This window comes from Geotrypetes seraphini, chromosome 7, assembly GCF_902459505.1.
Source record: "Geotrypetes seraphini chromosome 7, aGeoSer1.1, whole genome shotgun sequence".
Lineage (NCBI taxonomy): Eukaryota > Metazoa > Chordata > Amphibia > Gymnophiona > Dermophiidae > Geotrypetes > Geotrypetes seraphini.
The window spans coordinates 3,187,665-3,208,573 of record NC_047090.1 but is presented as its reverse complement, the minus strand read 5'-3'; the positions used below and the strand labels follow the sequence as shown (position 1 = coordinate 3,208,573).

At 41.2% G+C, this 20,909-nt stretch overlaps 1 protein-coding gene across 1 annotated transcript in view; it reads right to left on the bottom strand.

Moving 5' to 3' along the window:
- Positions 1–331: 331 nt before the first annotated feature.
- The window catches only part of BTBD11 (BTB domain containing 11), a 352,073-nt gene continuing 331,495 nt past the window's right edge, over positions 332–20,909 (bottom strand). The window contains exons 15-17 of the mRNA XM_033953005.1: positions 15,869–15,937; positions 7,043–7,156; positions 332–2,294 (exon numbers count right to left, since the gene is read on the bottom strand). Coding sequence (XP_033808896.1) covers positions 2,085–2,294; positions 7,043–7,156; positions 15,869–15,937 — 393 coding nt within the window. The 3' untranslated portion in view covers positions 332–2,084. The remainder of the gene's footprint in view (positions 2,295–7,042; positions 7,157–15,868; positions 15,938–20,909) is intronic.

Genomic DNA, 20,909 nt, shown 5'->3' with positions numbered 1-20,909 from the left:
TTAACAACAAATTATTAAATTAAGCTACATTTTTAACTGGCCCTATTATATAACTTGTGCCCACATTGCAGGCTACGTGTAAAATTGTCACACAAGTTTATAGAATTAGGGGGTAACTGAATAAGAGTCTGATTTACTAAGGCTTTAATTATTTTACCTGTTCATGTGGGAAAAAAAGCTTAGTAAAATCGGTCTCAAGGTGTACCACACACAACTTCATGTATAAATCATACTATAAACTGACTCGGACAGGGCCCACAAATGTTATCCTTCCCAATTTTCCTTTGTGCTACCTGCATTATTTTCCCTGTAACATACCTTAGAAAAAGACTGCCATTTACTTTTTATTTCCAAACCTGAGAAAGCACACCAAATCAGAAAACAGGCACCTCTGAGGGCTGCTATTGTATCAGCACAACCTGTGGGCCTCTCTTCTCTAGATAGTCCACATTCACAGATAAGTAAGTCACTATCAGTTAAAAGGCCCTGACAATGTCGTATGACATATCCAAACTGGACAATTTCATTGTTCAGCTACCATGCTGTGGCTCTGGAGCTCAAGCAGTAGACTTCTTAGGCAGTAATAAGTGATTTGTTAACACACACACAACCTAGACTTCAAAATGACCCAGAGCACAGAGAGAATTTGCAGACCAAAGCTATAAAACAGCTTTATATAATGTTGATACTGCAAAACATGAATGGCCTGAGCATTCGGAAAAGCATGAAACAGACAGCACCTGACATTGATATTCTGACAGTGTCCCAGGGTTACTTTGCACTTGAAATTAAAGCTTCTAATAACCTATGTTTTGGGGCATAGTTTCAAAAGTGACATGCTGGTAAGAAAAAAATAATATAAATATATACACCAGTATAATTTTGTCACCCAAAATGTAAACATTCTCTAATGTTTTCTACTGCATCACGTCAAATAATGCATGCAAAGGTATGGCCCATCAGTTGTCAGAAAGAACTGTGGCACTTAAGTTTCTCTTAACAGCAATGCACAAAGAAATGAACAGAGCTAACAATTAACCTTTAGGTTAGGAAACCTATGTTGTTTCTTATTACAGTGGTCTATCCTTCTATGTTGCATGTATTAAAATAATAATAAAAAAAGAATCAAAGAAAAGCCTCATTCTTATAGTAAATTATTGTATGGCTTATATTACCAGGATGGTGCAATGCTCTGGTAGGAGTTCTGTGATGTAATTAAAACTGAAAACATCAGTTCCTACAATAACAAACATTTCTTTGGAAACAATCTCATTTTAGCTCAGTGAATGATGATGATCTGGACAAGTAACACTGGGTTTTCTTGGCAAAATGGCACACAAACATTGGATTTGACGGGTACCATGCAAATGCAGGTTTCTTTCTGTTAACATCAAGTTTCTATTGAGCATGCCAATTTTTTTGACTCTCTCTTCAACGATCAGTAAATATCAATGGCACCTGTTGGCATAACCATAGCCATTAAGGCAGTTTATACTAGTTTTCTTTAAAAAAAAAAGCAAGAGAAAGCTTGACAACATTGTTGATGAATTACGTAGAATTGGTAAACAATATAAATCAAACCGATTAAACAGATCATTGAATGCAGGTGTGGAAATATTAAGCTAACCTAAATGAAAAAGATCCCATTCATAAAAATCTGCCAGACATGTTCCTGTATTGTTGTAAACATGGTACCATTTCTTCACCTCAGATCAAACCTGCTAAACAATTCAAGAATCATACGGTTTGTATACTACAGAGGGGGATGAGATAATACAGCTCTTAAAAGGTGTCTGATAGACTTAAGTCATTAATTCAGTTTAACTGCACTGTGCTCTGCTGTTTGATAGCAGAGGTCTTGTTCATTGGTACGTTTTCTGTCTTTTATCATTAACGTCTTCAAAATAAGAACCAAATAGTGATTCTTGGAGCAAATGCCTAGTCGTTTCATGAATGAGAACTGGTTTAGCCCTACTGTTAATCCTTCCAGTTGACAATGTGAGACTTCCGACCTATGGGAGGAAAACAGTATCTTCATTCAAGCAACTGCAGGAAAAGGAAATACTGTAAAGTCGGGTTTTATTTTACACAATGGACCCTTTTGAGGAAGACAAATGAATTGATTGAACCCTTGCTGCCAACGTCCTCTGTAAGTCCTTCAAGACATCTTGACCTGTCGTTTCACCATTCTTGTCATACAGCAGTTGCTTAAAGGCTTCAGTGTCAATGAGGAGCATCATACTTTTTAGAAAGTAGCCCTCACAATAGGAAGATAGCTCGTTGACTCCAAGAATCTACAAAAGTGAAATAAAAAAAATAAAGATTACTCTTCTGTCTCCCGGGCAGAGATTTTTATCGGTAGTCGCACCACAGTTATGGAGCTCACTCCCTGGATATATTAGAGAAGAATCTGTGTTAGACCGGTTTAAAATCTCACTGAAAACTTCTTTACAAAGATGCTTTTGAAAATTAAACTCTTATCCCCCTCTTTTACTAAGGTAAGATAACCAATTAGCGCATACTAAACACTAATGCGTCCATAGATTAACACGCACGAGTTAGTGTTTAGCATGCGCTAAATCGATTAGTTCACCTTAGTAAGAGAGGGCCTCTGTCGCTGATATCATTATTAAAAACTCCCTTTTTCACTTATTTAAGCATTCTGCTCTTTCTTCTCTTCCGCATCCGATTATGTTACCCCTCAATGCTGCCTTTCTCTGAAATTTTGCAGTTCTTCTCTCTTTGCTCTTGTTTTCTGTAAGTCTGTATATAATTTGTCCTTGTATGTTTAATTAAGAGTTTTTTGTTACCACTGCCCTGGGTGCCTCCTGCCGTCGCTAAGCCACTGCACCTAGGGTTCTTTTTTTTGTAAATCTTTATTGATTTTCAAACTTCAATAGTGTAATACAATTGATATATCATAAAAACAGCACAAAAAAACACACTATTAACTATATAATTATTACATTAACAATCATTTCTCCTCTTCTAAACTTATTATTTGAACAATAATACATATTAAATAATTTCAATATTATAATGAAATAAGTAAACTTTTTAAACTATATTTCCCACCCTCCCTGGATGTGCAAAGAATGTAATGAAAAAAAGAAAGAAACCATGACTTTAATTATAATACAATAAAATTAGTCAATGGACTCCATACCTCTTTAAAAGTCTTATTATTCCCAAAACGTTCTGCCATCATCTTTTCATACTTGTACGTGGTACACACAGTTACCCGCCAAATAGTAAAATTAATCCTATCATAATTTTAACAATTATGGGTAATCAGCTGAACTCCTATTCCTGTCAATATCATGAAAAGGCGACTTTTAAATTTATCTAAAGAAGGTTTAACATGACGTAGTGTACCACATATTATCGCTTCATATGACAAGGGGAGGGAAGGTTCTTTTATTAAATTACAGTAAGTGCTAGTGCATGCTAATCACACATTATAAAAGCTATTTACCAGCCCGTGGTAAAATAGCCAATTTGCATGCATGCTGCACACTAAAAAAATATTTTTAATTTTCTTGGAAGGAGGCCCGTTAGGGAGTGTAGAGTGGGCATGATGGCGCTAATCAGCATGTGAGGATGGGATAGAACAGGGACCCATTGATCCAGATTCTATAAACGGCGCTGTGATCGATAGCTGCCCACAAAAGCAGCACCGATCGCGTGTAAATCACGCGATAGTGCCATTTAGAGAACTGTGCCCGCTGATGTAAATGTGGTAAATTTCCCCGATTCAATTCGGAACAATTTGTAATCAAACTTAAATATTTATGTCCCTAATATTGAACTCTGTATTAAACCCCTGTTTAGGTTTTTAAGGAAACCTCAGCCCCACCACTCCACAGCTATAGCTAATTTTGACAGCGGGAAGAATTACACGGTTCTCATCTTAGCATTTTTTTGCTACTTCAGCTTGTCTGCGGTGTTCTTTGCTCACATGTTTAAAGACAATAGACTGTTTTCAGTCCAATTCTTTATATGTGAGGTTGCAAACCATTGGACCCCTGAGGAAGGCGTGTTCGCCGAAACACGGACCGTGTAGGGTCCGGTTGGATTTTTATCACTGTATTTTTTATCATTGTACTTTTTTAATTGAATTTTCAAGGTTTTATATGTCAGTGTTTAATAAATTATCTCCAGAACATCTGTATCCACAGTTTTTGTTTTCATCACCGGCTTCCACTTACATCTATTTATTTTATATTCTAATGTTCTTTAGTGTTATTAAATATTGTTCATAAGTTCTACTCAAACTCTGTTTGTAACCGTTTTATAGGATCTTTATGCTAACATGATTCGGGAGAGATGACTCGACATGTTTCCCCGAGTCATGTTAGAATAAAGATAAGTGGCTTAAATCCTATAAAATGGTTACAAACAGAGTTTGAGTAGAACTTATGAACAATATTTAATAACACTAAAGAACATTAGAATATAAAATAAATAGATGTAAGTGGAAGCCGGTGATGAAAACAAAAACTGTGGATACAGATGTTCTGGAGATAATTTATTAAACACTGACATATAAAACCTTGAAAATTCAATTAAAAAAGTACAATGATAAAAAATACAGTGATAAAAATCCAACCGGACCCTACACGGTCCGTGTTTCGGTGAACACGCCTTCCTCAGGGGTTCAATGGTTTGCAACCTCACATATAAAGAATTGGACTGAAAACAGTCTATTGTCTTTAAACATGTGAGCAAAGAACACCGCAGACAAGCTGAAGTAGCCAAAAAAATGCTAAGATGAGAACCGTGTAATTCTTCCCGCTGTCAAAATTAGCTATAGCTGTGGAGTGGTGGGGCTGAGGTTTCCTTAAAAACCTAAACAGGGGTTTAATACAGAGTTCTATATTAGGGACATAAATATTGAAGTTTAATTTAGAGAACTGTGGCCATGTCACAGATAGGCACCGTAAATGTTGACCAGCGTTTTCAAGGCCTACATTTCCAGTGCCTCTCTGTGATGAGAATCGTGCCTACCGACGCCTCGGGCCACTTCTGGCGTTGACCACACCTAATTTAACCATAGGTGCCAGAAGTCACGGATCCAGCACCATTTGTAGAGGTGCCGTCTTTCTTTGAAAATGACGTTTCAATTGCTTTCAAACGACAAGACCAATTGTTGTGTTCATTAAAGGCAAAGCAATTCAATTAGGCTGCAATAGGGGGTGCTACCACCGCCTAACTTTCGGAGGCTGTTGTAGAATCTGGCCCTTAGGCCCGGCTTCCTTAAACGGCAGCTGCCTTAAAATTGGCCGCCGATCACAGGTCAATCACATGACGGTGCAAATTTAGAGAACCGTGCCTTTGGGAAAGGTAGGTGCCGGAAACGTAGACCTTTGACATTAATTACGCCTATGGAGGTGCTTTATGGCACCTAACGCCATTTCTGGCATTAGCCATGCCAACAGTGGTGTTAGGTGTCATAAAACGCCTCTGTAGGCGTGATTCCAGTGCCTTCTTTTAAGGTGCTGGCAGGCACCTTGAAAAGTCTTTTAAAAGGACTTTTAAACGACGTTTTACACTTAACTTAGGCGCCGGAAATGTAGACCAGAGTTTTCAGGGCCTATCTATGCCATGAATTGTGCCTATATAGGCGCTTTATTGTGTTTAATGCCACTTCCGACATTAGCCACGCTCATAGTGGCATTAAATGCCAGTGAAGTGCCTACATAGGCGTAATTCTGATGCCTTTAATTTAGATGACTCAAAAAACTGGCTATGTTAATTACTTAATGCTTATATCCAGTGTAAGAATCGATATAGCTTTAAATGTATATACCCTGGATAGAATAGTAATCTTAATTCTGTATACATACTTTTAAGGACACCTCAGCCCCACCACTCCACCACTGTAATGATTTGCTACTGCGGGAAGATTTATGTGGTGCCTCATCATTGGCTGTCCATTATATTATGCTTTATTGTATTTTTTAGCATGTTTCAAAAATATTCAAACTGTTTCTTCAATTGTAAAAATGTTTTTATAATAAATATCCCAATTGTGTAAAAATAGTACTTATCTCAGCCAAACCTGGGAGTCAGCCCCGACATGTTTCGCACTAAAAAAGTGCTATATCAAGGGACTCCCGAGGCTGCCGTTGTCTTCCGACTCCTATTTAGTTATGAGAAAGATGCTAAAACATGCTAAAAAATACAATAAAGCATAATATAATGGACAGCCAATGATGAGGCACCACATAAATCTTCCCGCAGTAGCAAATCATTACAGCGGTGGAGTGGTGGGGCTGAGGTGTCCTTAAAAGTATGTATACAGAATTAAGATTACTATTCTATCCAGGGTGTATACATTTAATTTAGATGATGGCAGGTGCTTTATTTTTACCATTTTTTACTGTTATAAATGGTGTTTCTCAATTAACTTAGGTGTCAATAGGGCACCTAAGTTTCAGCGCCATTTATAAAATATCCCCCCCCCCCTTTAATCTTCCGTGTCTTAGAGGAAGGCAACAGCAAACCATTCCTATATCATACCAAGAAAACCAAAAAAGTGGTCACTAGCAGTTAGTTCAACTCAAGGGCAGATCTGGAGATTATATATAGGTAAACTATATAGATATATTGAAAGCAAATTATCATGCTTGATAATAATTAGATTTATATTGTTTTGCTATTTGTCATATGTTTTATATTTTATGTTGTATGTGTATCTGTTATGATTGTTACTTTATAAATTGCAATGAACAAACAGTATTGTTGGCATGAGTATTATGCACATTTTAAATAAAGATAATGGTGATATTCAGCCCCCCCCCCCCCCGCTTATTACTCTTCATTCATGTATATGGTTTTGAAAATTGCCCTCTACTACTACTTATCACTTATATAGCACTGAAAGGTCCACGCAGCGCTGTACATTTTCACATTTATAGATGGTCCCTGTTCAGTGATGATGGAGAAAAGCAGAGAACGCAAATGAACAACTCAAGTTGTAACACATATATATTTTGCCCTCATAAATTTTCGATATGTTCGGCAATTGTTATTCTTTTACCCTGGCATGATTGTAAATGTCAACACAGTTCTCAGTTGTAATACTTTTCGCACAGATGATCTCACAGTGACGTTGTAAAGCTTCGAGATGGAAAAACTTTGCAGCAGACAAAAGCTAAAAGACAGAAAAATCACATGACTGTTAGTACTGGATATGCAAGAAAATGACTGCTTGTGGGACGATCGGGTGCAGGGGTATAAACTGGGGCTGTCCTGAATAATTGTATTTGATTCAGCCCCAGACAGAGCCTCAAATACATTATTTGTATTTGGCCGAATAGTGATTTAAATTCAAATATGAATAATCCAGGGCTCTTCTGTGCTAAATCCTGCTGAAACAAACACTAGATCTCTGATCTCTCAGGGTTTCCGCAGCTGGCACCATGCTTGTAGCTGGTTTCCGGGTTTCGCTGCGTCTTGTCAGGTAAAAACTGACGTTTCAGCCATCATGCTGTGGCTTTCTTCAAGGTATGCTGCGAGGTCTGCAGTTTGTCTTTATATATAGTAGTAGGTCCTCAAACCCAATTGGTTGATGTCTGAGGTAAATGAGACAAGAAAGTCCGTTGGTCACAAATTTGAATTTTGGTGGGAACATCAGTTGGCCTCTTTATCCCATAGAATGGAAAAGTTTCATGTTGCTTTTTTTTATTATTTGTTATGTTAAAGCACAATGCCCATTATTCATAATTGGTATTCATATTCGGCCAAATATTATTTTTCATTATTCATATTCATCCGAATAGTAAAACATGCTATTAAGTACAGCTCTAGTAAAATGTCCAAGGCTTCCGATACTTGTAATTTAACTTTTTTTTGGAAAGCAAATCCACATAGAAATTTTAAAGTGCCATCAACAACTATAAATACAGAGTTATCGATACTTGGACAGAGAGTTTTACAACATATATGGATGTGATCTTTACTACCATTGTGCAACTGTTTATGTTAGTTATTTATGATTTGGTCATGTACGAGTATATTTCAAAAAGAATGTTTGGGAAAATGGTTTCGTGAAACATGTGGTGCAAAAGCCCCTTCGAGTAAAACCATAAACCATGCACCAGACACTAAGGGCTCCTGCGCGCTAGACGCTAACGCCAGCAAATTGTATAAACCACCATGCACTTAATTTGTAGAGAAAAAAGTTGAATCTTCCTCTAACAGGTCCTGACGCGTTTCGCCAACGGCTGCTTCAGAGAACCCCTCTTGATCTTGAAAGGACTCTGCTCACGAAGTCTCAGCTTCAATTCTTCCAACACTTCAAAAAAAGACAGGGTTCTCTGAAGCAGCCGTTGGCGAAACGCGTCAGGACCTGTTAGAGCAGGGGTCTCAAAGTCCCTCCTTGAGGGCCGCCATCTAGTCGGGTTTTCAGGATTTCCCCAATGAATAGGCATTCAAAGCAGTGCATGCGCATAGATCTTATGCATATTCATTGGGGAAATCCTAAACTAAACTAAACCTTAGGTTTGTATACCATGCCTTCTCCACAAGCGTAGAGCTCGGCACGGTTTACAGGGTTAGATTGAAAAGGAGCTACAATGAAGGGTTAAAGGAAAGGAGCTAGGAAGATAAAGAGGGACAGGGTACCAAAGAGCGGGAGGTGTTAGATTTTTGAAAAGAGCCAAGTTTTCAGGTGTTTGCGGAAGGATTGGAGGGAGCTTGAAATTCTGAGCGGGGATGTGAGGTTGTTCCAGAGTTCTGTGGTTCTAAAGGGGAGGGATGTTCCTAGTTTTCCTATGCGGAATATACCTTTTGCAGAGGGGAATGATAGTTTCAGTTTTTGGGAGGATCTAGTGGAATTAGGGTTAGAGGAGTTCCAGAAGAGTGGGATAACGGGAGGGAGGATGCCATGTAGGAACCTGAAAGCTAAACAGGCACATTTAAAGAGGACTCTGGAGTGAACTGAAAGCCCGACTGGATTGCGGCCCTCAAGGAGGGACTTTGAGACCCCTGCGTTAGAGGAAGATTCAACTTTCTTCTCTACGAGTTAAGTGCATGGTGGTTTATACAATTTGAGTAATATATCGGTTGAATAATAGTCAAGTATAGAAGATCAATTATGCAATGATTGGGAAAAGAGCCGTTTAACAGCAGGCTTTTTGCTCTCTCAACGGTCTCACAGCTCTGAGCACAGAAGAAAATGGCTTTAAGCGTTCTTATGATTTAACCCCTCTTCTACGAAACTGCAATAGCAGTTTTTAGCGCGGGGAGATGCACTGAATGGCCCACGTTGCTCCCGCCACTCATAGGAACTTAATGAGCGTCGGGAGCAGCGCAGGCCATTCAGCGCAGCTCTCTGCGCTAAAAACTGCTAGCGCGGTTTTGTAGAAGAAGGGTGTATGGTGTAGTGTATGGTGCATGGTTTGTGGTTTTACATGTATAATATCTGCCACTTAATGAACTTTGGGATATTCCTGGACCAACTGAAGATAAAATAAGTCTAAGCCTCTGCAGTTATAGAATGAGAGAATTTTCTTCTCCAATCTCCCAGTTTGCCATTTCAATCATGCCTTTGTGTTATTGTGTCAACGGAGAAAGTATTTTTTTTTTTAAAAGAAAGAAATGCGAGGGATTTTGAGCCTTGCTGAGATTTTCATCCTAGTCTGTCCCAGGAGAGGCAAGTACTGCGGGATATTCAATATGTTAGTTACTGCCACGGGTGCTCTATTGGCCCAAAAAAGTAACAAGGCAGGCAAAATCCAAAACAATGGCAACAGAAAGCAGACCAGGATGAGCCAAAAAAATTTTATTCTATGGAAGAGACACAATACACAGAAGACCTGACACAGGCTGTGTTTTGCCCACACATGAGCTGTGTCAGGGGCTCAAAGTAGGGTTACCAGACATCCGGGAAAATCTGACAGTTTTTAAGATAACTCAGACTGACTTTCTATAACCTGGCAGTTTGCCTGGGTTTTGGAAAGCTCTAATGAGCTCCAGCCATGTCTGAAGGGTCTCTGAGCATGTGCAGATAATGTTGCATGAATTCGCGAATGCTTGAGGCCCTCCAGACACGGCCCGGGGGTTGATGTGGTGAGGAAGACGGAGGGGGGACGGAGCCGAGGGTAGAACAAGGCGGGGCTGGAGGTGGAACAAAGTAGGGCTGGGGCAGAATGGGGTGGGGCCATGTGTCCGTTACTAAATATGGTAACCATGGCTCAAAGGAAGCTGGCAGAAAAGAGCCCTCTGATTATTGCTTCAGTCCTTTTCTTCACAGGCAACAGCAATTCATTCTCAGCCTGCAAATTGCTGTGCTAGACTTACATGGTTCCTCTCTACTTTTCCAAGCACTTTCTATGGAGTAGAGTAGCTGAGGGCCAAGAATCTCAGGAGTGCCTGGCAGGGAAGCAACCTACCAGCAGAGGAGGTGTTAATGAGAGGACAGGCAATGAAGGAACTGGTCCAGGAAAAAGCCTGAAAGAGGGGAAAGTGCACTCAATGTAGTGACGAGGAGTACAGCTATAGTTATTCTGCCAAATGGGAAGGGAAAGCAATATAATTTGAGGGGAGTGTCAACCGTCTCATTCCTAACTCAGTGAAATTTGTTCTTCTGCCACACAAGCCTGGCAAAATGCCCAGATCCATCCAATGGTAGGAAGAACCTGCAGCTGTACCTTCCCTTCCTTTCTTCTGCCAGGTCCAGCACATCTCCCCCACCCCACCCAGTTCCAGCTGCTTTTCCACCCACCCACCAGGTGCTCCAAATGTTACAGTGGCAGAGACAGCGCTAATAGCTGTTTCTCTGGCCAGCCGGGCCTTTCCTCTGCTGAATCCCATTCACAGAAGTTCTATCAGAGCAGTGGAAAGTAGCAGAGAAAGACCCTGCTGGCCAGAGAGGCAGCCTTTAGCGCTGTCTCTGCTTCTTTAGCATCTGGAGGACCTGATAGACAGGAAAGCAACTGGGCGTGTGGGTGGGGAGAGGGAAGAGCTGGCAGACCCAGGGAAGCAGGTTTGCACATGGAGGCAGGGGGGCTCATCATGGTCCTCCTGCTAGGGCCCACTGAGTCTCAGCCACTGGTCTGTGGTTAATTTTTCTACCCTCAGTAAAGCTGGAGAATTTTTATAAAGATAGGTATACAAGTGATCCTTTTGTTGGAAGAGAGAATGAGAAGAATTGAGTGCTGGTGGGGGGGGGGGGGGGGAGGGGGAGAGAAACACCACCACTGGAATTTCCTCTGGCCCTGACCTGCACCCTATCTCATCCACTTGTTTTGTGTGCCCAGTTCTGCAGTAATGGTACAGGGTGATAGGACAGAGACTGAGAACAGACCCCTCTAGGGCCCAGGTTACAATAATAATAATAATAATAATAATATAGCATTAAGAAACTTGTGAATATAAGCAAATTTCAGTACATATAAAATGTGGGGTAATATTTCAATAGTAGTGAAAATCATAATGTTAGTAGTAACAATTCCTGAATTCCCATTCATTAAAAAACATTATTTCTCCCACTCTTTCTTCATCCCTGCCAAAAGAATGAAGTAGATTCAGTCAAATAAATAAATAAGAGGGACCCCAGACTTGGTACTCTATATAGTATGAGTGATTAAAGAAGATATGAGAAATCTGATATAAAATCACTCTAATATTCAGATGTTGCTTCTCTCAAAGATCATATCAACTTATAATAGAAAAAATATGCTCAGATGTAGAGGCAAAAACAAGGGGCGAACCCCAAGAATATCACCTCACCATCCAATCATTGCATATTAAATATATTTCAATTGATATCAAAATTTTCAATATGTTGTGTTTCCACAGTCTATCACATTTTCATGGAGTCAGAAATTCAAAAATAACAAACTTATCTTAAATTGCAGGTTCCAATATGGTCCGTTTCGATCCTGCATTAGGGAACATAAGAACATAAGAATTGCCATCTCCGGATCAGACCCTGGGTCCATCAGGTCCGGTGATCCGCACACGCGGAGGCCCCGCCAGGTATACCCTGGCATAGTGTTAGTCCCCATATCACTGTATGCTTCTCAAGGGAGATGCACATCTAATTTACCCTTACCCGTATCACTCTAGGCCACTCTTAAGGAGATGTGCATCTAGTTTACCCTTAAATCCTAGAACGGTGGATTCTGCAATTACTTCCTCTGGGGGAGCATTCCAGATGTCCACCACTCGCTGCGTAAAACAGAACTTCCCGATATTCGTCCTGGACCTGAACCCCCTCAGCTTCAGTCTATGTCCTCTTGTCCGTGTCATACTGGACATTGTAAATAACTGCTTTCCCTGCTCCATTTTGTCGAATCCTTTCAGTATTTTGAAAGTCTCGATCAGATCCCCTCGCAGTCTCCTCTTCAAGGGAGAACAACCCCAGTCTCCTAAGTCGATCCTCGTAGTCCAGGTTCTCCATACCTTTCACTAGCTTCGTTGCTCGTCTCTGCACCTTCTCTAGCAGTTTTATATCCTTTAGGTATGGAGACCAATGCTGGATGCAGTATTCCAGGTGCGGTCTGACCATGGCTCTGTAGAGCGGTATTATAACTTTCTCTGATCTACTCATAATTCCCTTCTTTATCATGCCTAGCATTCTATTTGCTTTCTTTGCCGCCGCCGCCACACATTGCGCCAACGGTTTCAGGGTCCTATCTATCAGTACACCCAGGTCCTTTTCCTGTTCGGTCTTTCCCAGAGTTACACCTGACATACTATACTTGTGATCTTTATTTTTTCTGCCTAAATGCATCACTTTGCATTTTTCCACATTAAAATTCATCTGCCATTTATCTGCCCACTTCTCCAATTGATTCAAGTCGCTCTGGAGTTCCTTGCTGTCCTGCGATCTGATTGCCCAGCATAGCTTTGTGTCGTCTGCAAACTTGATGATTTCACTGGATGTTCCTTCTTCCAGGTCATTTATGAAAATATAAAATAAGATGGGTCCAAGAACTGAGCCCTGGGGTACACCGCTAGTCACTTTTTCCCATTCTGAGAACTTCCCATTTATGCCCACTCTCTATTTTCTGTTCTCTAGCCATTTGCCTATCCATCTTAGTATATCTCCCTCTATTCCATGGCCTTGTAATTTCCTGAGAAGTCTTGCATGTCGAACCTTGTCGAACGCTTTCTGAAAGTCCAAGTATACAATATCCACCGGTTCTCCACTATCAATTTGTCTGTTCACTGTCTCAAAAAATTGAAGTAGGTTCGTCAAACATGATTTCCCTTTCCTGAAGCCATGTTGACTGGCTCTCATCAGGTCATGTGTGTCTAGGTGCCGGACTATGCTATCTTTGATCAATGCCTCAACCATCTTTCCAGGGATAGACGTGAGACTTACAGGTCTGTAGTTGCCTGGCACTCCTCTCGATCCTTTTTTAAATATCGGCTTGACGTTCGCTATCTTCCAGTCTGGTATCTGTCCTGTTTTGATTGACAGGTTGGCAAGTTTTTGCAATAGTTCTCCGATTTCAAATTTCAGTTCTTTTAGGGGACTCGGATGAATTCCGTCCGGTCCAGGAGATTTATCACTTTTAAGTTTGTCGATCTGGTGGTAAATCTGGTCCAAGTCCACTTCTACTGTGGTGAGGCTGTCCTATACGACTCCCTTGAACACTTTCACTATGTCATGTATTGCTGCGGTGTCTTCCTTTGTAAAGACAGAAGCAAAGAAGGAATTCAGTCTGTCTGCAATTTGTTTGTCATCCTTGATGCACCCTTTTCCTCCCAGGTCGTCCAGCAGTACCACCGCCTCCCATGCGGGTTTTTTCCCTTTTACGTATCTAAAAAAGGGCTTGAAATTTTTGGCTTCTTGCGCTATTTTCTCCTCGTAGACCTTTTTGGCAACCCTCACCGCCTTGTGACATTTTTTCTGATCATCTCTATGTTTGTTCCAAGCTTCGGATGTTTTCGTGCGTTTCCACGTCTTGAAGGAGTCCTTCTTTTCATTTATGGCTTACTTCACCTGTTTGGTAAGCCACGCCGGCTCTCTTTTGCCTTTGGTTTTCTTTACTTTGGACATCCGCGGAATGTAGAGGCTTTGAGCTTCCGTGATAGTATTTTTCAGTAGGGACCATGCCTGTTCCACCGTTATGACTTTGCCCATCTTTTTCTTGATCCGTTTTTTCACCATGACTCTCATGCTGTCATATCTTCCCTTTTTAAAGTTTAAAGTCGTGGTTGAGGTTTTGGTATGTTTCCCTTTCCTGACATCAAGTTTGAAGTTGATCATGTTGTGATCGCTCGTCCCCAGCGGGACTGTGACTTCTACTTCCTTTGCCGGACCCATAATGCCATTTAGGACCAAGTCCAAGGTGACGTTTCCTCTCGTTGGCTCTCCTACCATCTGTTCCAGGAAGCAGTCCCCTAGCACTTCCAGGAACTTTGCCTCCTTGCCACAGTTAGAGGTTCCCAGTCCCAGTCTATTCCCGGGAAATTGAAATCCCCCAAGATTATGACATTACCTGTCTTACATTCTTGTTTAATTTCTTCCATCATTTCCAAGTCTGTCTCCTTCCTCTGTCCCGGCAGTCGGTAGTAAAGGCCAATCTTTATGTCAGCATCGTTGGGTCTGGGAATTCTGATCCAGAGGGATTCCAGCTTCTCTTTCTCTTCCGCCATAGTCTCTTACACGGATTTTAATCCTTCCTGAACATATAGGGCAATACCTCCACCTTTCTGCCCCACTCTATCTTTTCTGTACAGTTTGTATCCCTGTAGTATTGTGTCCCATTTGTTTTCATCATTCCACCATATTTCTGTTATGCCAATGATTTCCAGTTCGTCATTTTTTGTTATTGCTTCTAACTCTCCCATTTTGTTTCCCAAACTTCTAGCATTCGTATACATACATTTGAGTTCCCTTTGTGTTACCTTCTTGGACTTTTTAAGCTTAGCAGTATCTACTGTTTCTTCCAGGGTATCCTTTTCTGCTGCTGTGTTGTCTTCCTCATTTGCTTTGTGGTCGACCCCTCCCGTGTCTGAGTAGTTGTCCGCAATTCCTTCTACGGGGCATCCTGTCACCCGGGCCATAGACTGGTGGTCAACTGTCGGCTTTCCCCTGTCCTTTAGTTTAAAGCCTTCTCTATGGCCCTCTTCATGTTGCCTGCTAGTACTCTTATTCCTTCCTTGTTGAGGTGCAGTCCAACTTTTCTGTAGTGCTTGCTTTTTCCCCAGAACGCTGTCCAGTTGCCCACGAAGTCAAAGCCTTCCTCTTCGCACCATCGTCTCATCCAGGCATTGATTGCTTGCAGTTCCCCTTGTCTCTTTTGTGTCAATTAGTAGATTCTAAAAGTTTTTTCTGAGGTGGTGGTGTCAAAAAGTACTCAAAATCATTTAAAGATGTTGCCGACAGGTTAACTTCCTCCACCATTTTTCAACGGCAAAAAAACTGGTGGAGGAAGTTAACCTGTCGGCAACATCTTTAAATGATTTTGAATACTTTTTGAGACAACACCACAGAAAAAACTTTTAGAATCTACTAATTGGTTTGAAACATACCAGGATCGAAACAGACCAAGTCGGAACCTGCAATTTAAGATAAGTTTGTTATTTTGGAATTTTTGACTCCATGAGAATGTGATAGACTATGGGAACACAACATATTGAAAATTTTGATATCAATTGAAATATATTTAATATGCAATGATTTGGTGGTGAGGTGATATTCTTGGGGTTCGCCCCTTGTTTTTGCCTCTATGTCTCTGAGCATATTTTTTCTATTATAAGAAGATATGATCTTTGAGAGAAGCAACATATGAATATTAAAGAGTGATTTTATAAAAGAATGAAGTAGACACATCCCAAATTCACTTACTGACTCATGCGCTAGACTTCTCCCCTGTCACCTTTCAAAAATTTGCTTATGTCTTACCTCCATTATTTCATAGTTTTTAATGAGCAGCGACTCTGTGCCTCCAGAATAAAGATACTGCATCACCAACTAGAACAAAGCAAAAAAACCTTATTTGGTCGCTACAGAACAAAGTTGTCGCCATTTCGAGCAACAGGCAAAACCTCAGCAGATCCAATGAGGAAACTTGCAAATCTAGAGCCAACAAGGACTCTGGGAAACAATGTTATATGCACAGGAAAGAGAGTGTGCAGAGATTTCAAAATGAAATCCTTGTATGATGCCCTTCCTTCCCTCAGTCATGACTTCATTAGAAAAAAATGTGTGCATTGTGAAACCACTTGTGCACTGATGATATCCATATATTTGTATTTATTTATTTAAAAATTTATATCTCGCTTTGAAACTACACATGTACATTGGTACTAGAACCCGTTATGCGTAACCTAAGGAAATCTGGTATTATAACTATAGCAAATCCAACCTATACACTGTCTGTCAATTAGGATAAAACTTATACTGTAGAATAACCAGGGTAAATTATAACCAGTAAACTGTATATTACTATTAGACCCTAAATATGTGTCTAGTTAGAAAAAACTTGTATCGGAAATATGTACTGAAATTATGGCTATTCTAGTGTAAATTGTAACCTGTTAACTATATACTATGTATGTTAAACCTGTAACCCGTTCTGGGCTCTTTGGGGACAAGGGGATAGAAATCAAAATAAATATATAAATATACAGTGTTCCCCCGCAAAATTGCGGTTCACGGACTCGCTCATTCGCGGTCTGCTCCGACCGCCTCTTCCTGTAGTAAAGTCGGGCTACACCAATCAGGAGCTGTGTGTCAAAGCAGCTCCTGATTGGTGTAGCCCGACTTTACTACAGGAAGAGGCAATTGGAGCAGATCGCGAGTGATTTTCTTTACCCGCCGGCGCTCCAGCTGCCCTCTCCTGCCTTTCAAAATTTCTAGGGCTTCCTGGAACGGAACCCCCACAAATTTCAGGGGAGTACTGTAGACCAATTATGTGTTTTCTGATTGCCATTGAATGAATAATCGATGCAATTTATTTATTTGTTCATTTCTTTAGCCCTTCCTCCCAAAGGAGCCCAGAATGAGTTACAGACAAGAAATATTCATGACATGACAGACAAGACATATTCATGTAGATAGACACACACATCTGGTTTACAGTAGATAGTACAGTTGGGTTAAACTAAGAATAGCATTTGAGTTCTAATGGGTCGGTTTATGGAGTAATTTCACAAGATGGCATAGAAAAGAAAAATAGCTTTGTCCTTGAGAAACTGCCATGTATTAGAACAATTTCCTTCCCCCAGCCTCAACACATCTCTGGGAACATCTCTTCACAGTCCAGGCAAAAGTATCCAGAAGAAAAGTCCAAGCTTACTTTTATTAGCCAGCCAGAAGAAGTAAGTTTAGGTCAGCCATTTGACCGAAGTAAATGACTTTGAAAATTATCCTCAAAATTTGTTCCTTGCTTTTCACATATAAATTAGATATCATGGGGCTGATATTGAGACCGTGGGAGGGAGGCTGGCTAACTCATGTGGTCGGTGCTGAGCCGTGATATTTAATGCTGGGTTGTTTCTGGCGATTGTCATTGAATATCCAATCTATTTTTGACCAGCTGAAACTTATATGGCTACTTTGATTTAAGTGTTGGCCACCTAAGTTACAGCGGCCGAAGATAGACCAGCAATTTGGGCGGCCTCCTTTGGCCACTAAACTTCGCTGGGCACACTTAAAATTGGCAACTATCACACAATATAGCCAGCCAAGTTTTAGCCGCTAACCACTAATATTTAGTGGAGAAAGTTGGCTATCTCCCACTGAATGTTAGCGGTTAGCTGGTCAAACACACTATTTAACCGGCCAGGAGCTGTTCCTGGCCAGTTAAATAGTGCTGAATATTGGGTAGCATGTGTTATATTGGACTGGCAGTGGTTTCCATCTGATCCTTTGAATATACCAAGTCAAAAAATATAGCAGGGGTAAACAATTCAAATACTCCGTTGGTATTGTGGATTGACTAAAGAGATATCAGTGAGACTTAAAAAAGTCTCTCCACTTTCTCTATGCCCTTCATGATCTTGTAAGTCTCTATCATATCCCCTCTAAGTCTCCACTTCTCCAGGGAAAAGAGTTCCAGTTTCTCTAATCTTTCAGCAAATGAAAGGTTTTCCATATCTTTTATCAATCGTGTCGCTCTTTTCTGGACTCTCTCAAGTATCGCCATATCCTTCTTAAGGTACGGCAACCAATACTGGACGCAGTACTGCAGATGCGGGCACACCATCACCCGATACAACGGCAGGATAACTTCTTTCATTCTGGTCGTAATATCTTTCTTGATAATACCTAACATTCTATTCGCCTTCTTGGAGGCCACTGTGCACTATGCCAATTGTCTTATCCACTATTACCCCCAAGTCCTTTTCTAGGATACTTTCACCCATTACCAGCCCTCCCATCGTATAACTGTACCTCGGGTTTCTGTTTCCTACATGCAAGACTTTACATTTCTCTACATTAAACTTCATCTGCCATCTCGTCGCCCACTCTTCTAGTTTGTCCAGGTCCCTTTGTAAACCCTCACAGTCCTCTTTAGTCCCAACTCCACTAAATAGTTTGATGTCGCCTGCAAATTTTATTACTTCGCACTTCGTCCCTGTTTCTAGGTCATTTATAAATACTTTGAACAGCAGCGGTCCAAGTACCGACCCCTGCGGAACACCACTCGTGACCCTCCTCCAGTCCGAGTAGTGGCCCTTCACTCCTACCCTTTGCTTCCTACCTGCCAGCCAATTTTTGATCCATCTATGTACGTCTCCTTCCACCCCATGGTTCTTCAGTTTCAGTAGTAGGCGTTCATGGGGTACCTTGTCAAAGGCTTTTTGGAAATCTAAGTATACGATGTCTATGGGGACCCCTTTGTCCATTTGTTTGTTAATTCCTTCGAAGAAGTGCAACAAGTTCGTTAGGCCCGATCTTCCCTTGCAGAAGCCATGTTGGCTTGTTTTCATCAGTTTATTCATTTCTAGATGCTCATTGATGCTGCCCTTTATCAGCGCTTCCGCCATCTTCCCCGGAACCAAAGTCAGACTTACCGGTCTGTAGTTCCCCAGGTCACCTCTCGATCCCTTTTTGAAGATGGGCTTAACATTAGCTATCTTCCAATCCTCCGGGATCATGCCTGTTTTCAGGGATAGGTTACAAACCTGCTGTAGTAGTTCTGCTATTTCCCCCTTTAGTTCTTTCAGTACCCTAGGGTGGATTCTGTCCGGGCCCGGAGATTTGTCAGTTTTTAGTCTATCTATCTGCTTATGTACATCTTCGAGGCTTACCTCCATGGATGTTAATTTTTCTGCTTGATCTCCTTTGAAGATTTTTTCAGGTTCCAGCATGTTGGATGTGACCTCCTTTGTAAATACTGACGAAAAGAACATGTTTAGTCTATCCGCCACTTCTTTTTCCTCCCTCACCACTCCTTTCCTATCTCTGTCATCCAGCGGTCCCATCTCCTCCCTTGCAGCTGCTTCCCCTTAACATATCTGAAGAACGGTTTGAAATTTTGTGCTTCCCTGGCTAGCCTCTCTTCATATTCTCTTTTTGCTCTTCTAACTATGCGGTGACATTCTTTTTGATGCTTCCTGTGCTCTTTCCAGTTCTCCCCGGTTTTGTCCTTTTTCTATTTCCGGAATGAGTGTTTCTTGTCTCCTATCGCTTTCTTCACTTCTTTAGTTATCCACGCCGGGTCTTTTGTTCGGTTCTTTTTGCATCCTTTTCTAAATCTGGGGATATACAGATTTTGCGCTTTGCTCACTGTGTCCTTGAATAATGACCATGCTTGCTCTACAGTCTGCGATTTCTTTGAGCTGTTCCTAAGTTTCTTTCTTACCTTTACTCTCATAGCTTCGTAGTTTCCTTTCTTGAATATATAGAAATTCTATGAAGTCCACAAGGTTTCTGACTGAATAATGCAATCAAAAATACAGCAAGCGTAACACAAAAAAGAAGGGAGAACAAGCTGCAAATTCCAAGGCAAGAGACATTAATTCCAAACCACACCCTTCTAATTCAGTTAATCCTGGTATCATAGTATGGGGGGGGGGGTGAGTGAGAGTGGAAGGGAATTGATATAATTGTGGGGGTGTAGGAGTTGGAAAAGACTTTCTGATTCTGTATTGTCACATAAAAAGAATAATATAGGTCCCATTTAAAATATAATCACATGAATTTATTTAAATATTTACAGTGTTCCCCCGTGAATTGGTGTAGCTCGACTTTACTACAGGAAGAGGCGGTTGGAGCAGACCGCGAGTGATTTTCTTCACCCACCGGCGCTCCAATTGCCTTCTCCTGCCTCTCCAGTTGCCCTCTCCTGCCTCCCCTACCTTTTGACAGGCAAAAACTGTATTTGTGGGTTTTCAAAATTTGCGGGGGTTCCTGGAACAGAATTTGGGGGAGTACTATACATATCACTTATAGTCTAAGGGCTAGATTCACTAAGCCCACCGATCATGTCCTGACCACTTTGCGACTCCGACCCGATTCACTAACCTTCCTCCTGAGCATATCCGCACCCAATCCGATCCACGCATGCAAATGAGGGGGAAATGGCATGCAAAATAGGAAGGGCTTCGATTCACTACACTATTTCAGGAACACCGACAGGGCTGGCCAATCAAAAAATAAGCGACTGCTGAGGACCAGTCGCTTATGTCTTTGCCGACTGTCCTGCTGTTTGCTGCCCTTAAATCCCAGCCCTGCAACCCTGAAATCAAATACTTCCTCCTTACATACTGCCCTGCTCTCTGCCCTGCAGCCCTGACTTGGGGGGTACTTGGCTTGAGAATGAGAAACACTGCGCTAGAATATGCATCCAGACAAGAGGGGAGGGGGGAGATTGATCCTCTAAGGCAGGGCCGCCCAAGTCCGGTCCTCGAGATCTACTGGCAGGCCAAGTTTTCTGGATATCCACAATGAATATGCATGAGAGAGATTTGCCTGCACTGCCTTCTTGGTATTCAAA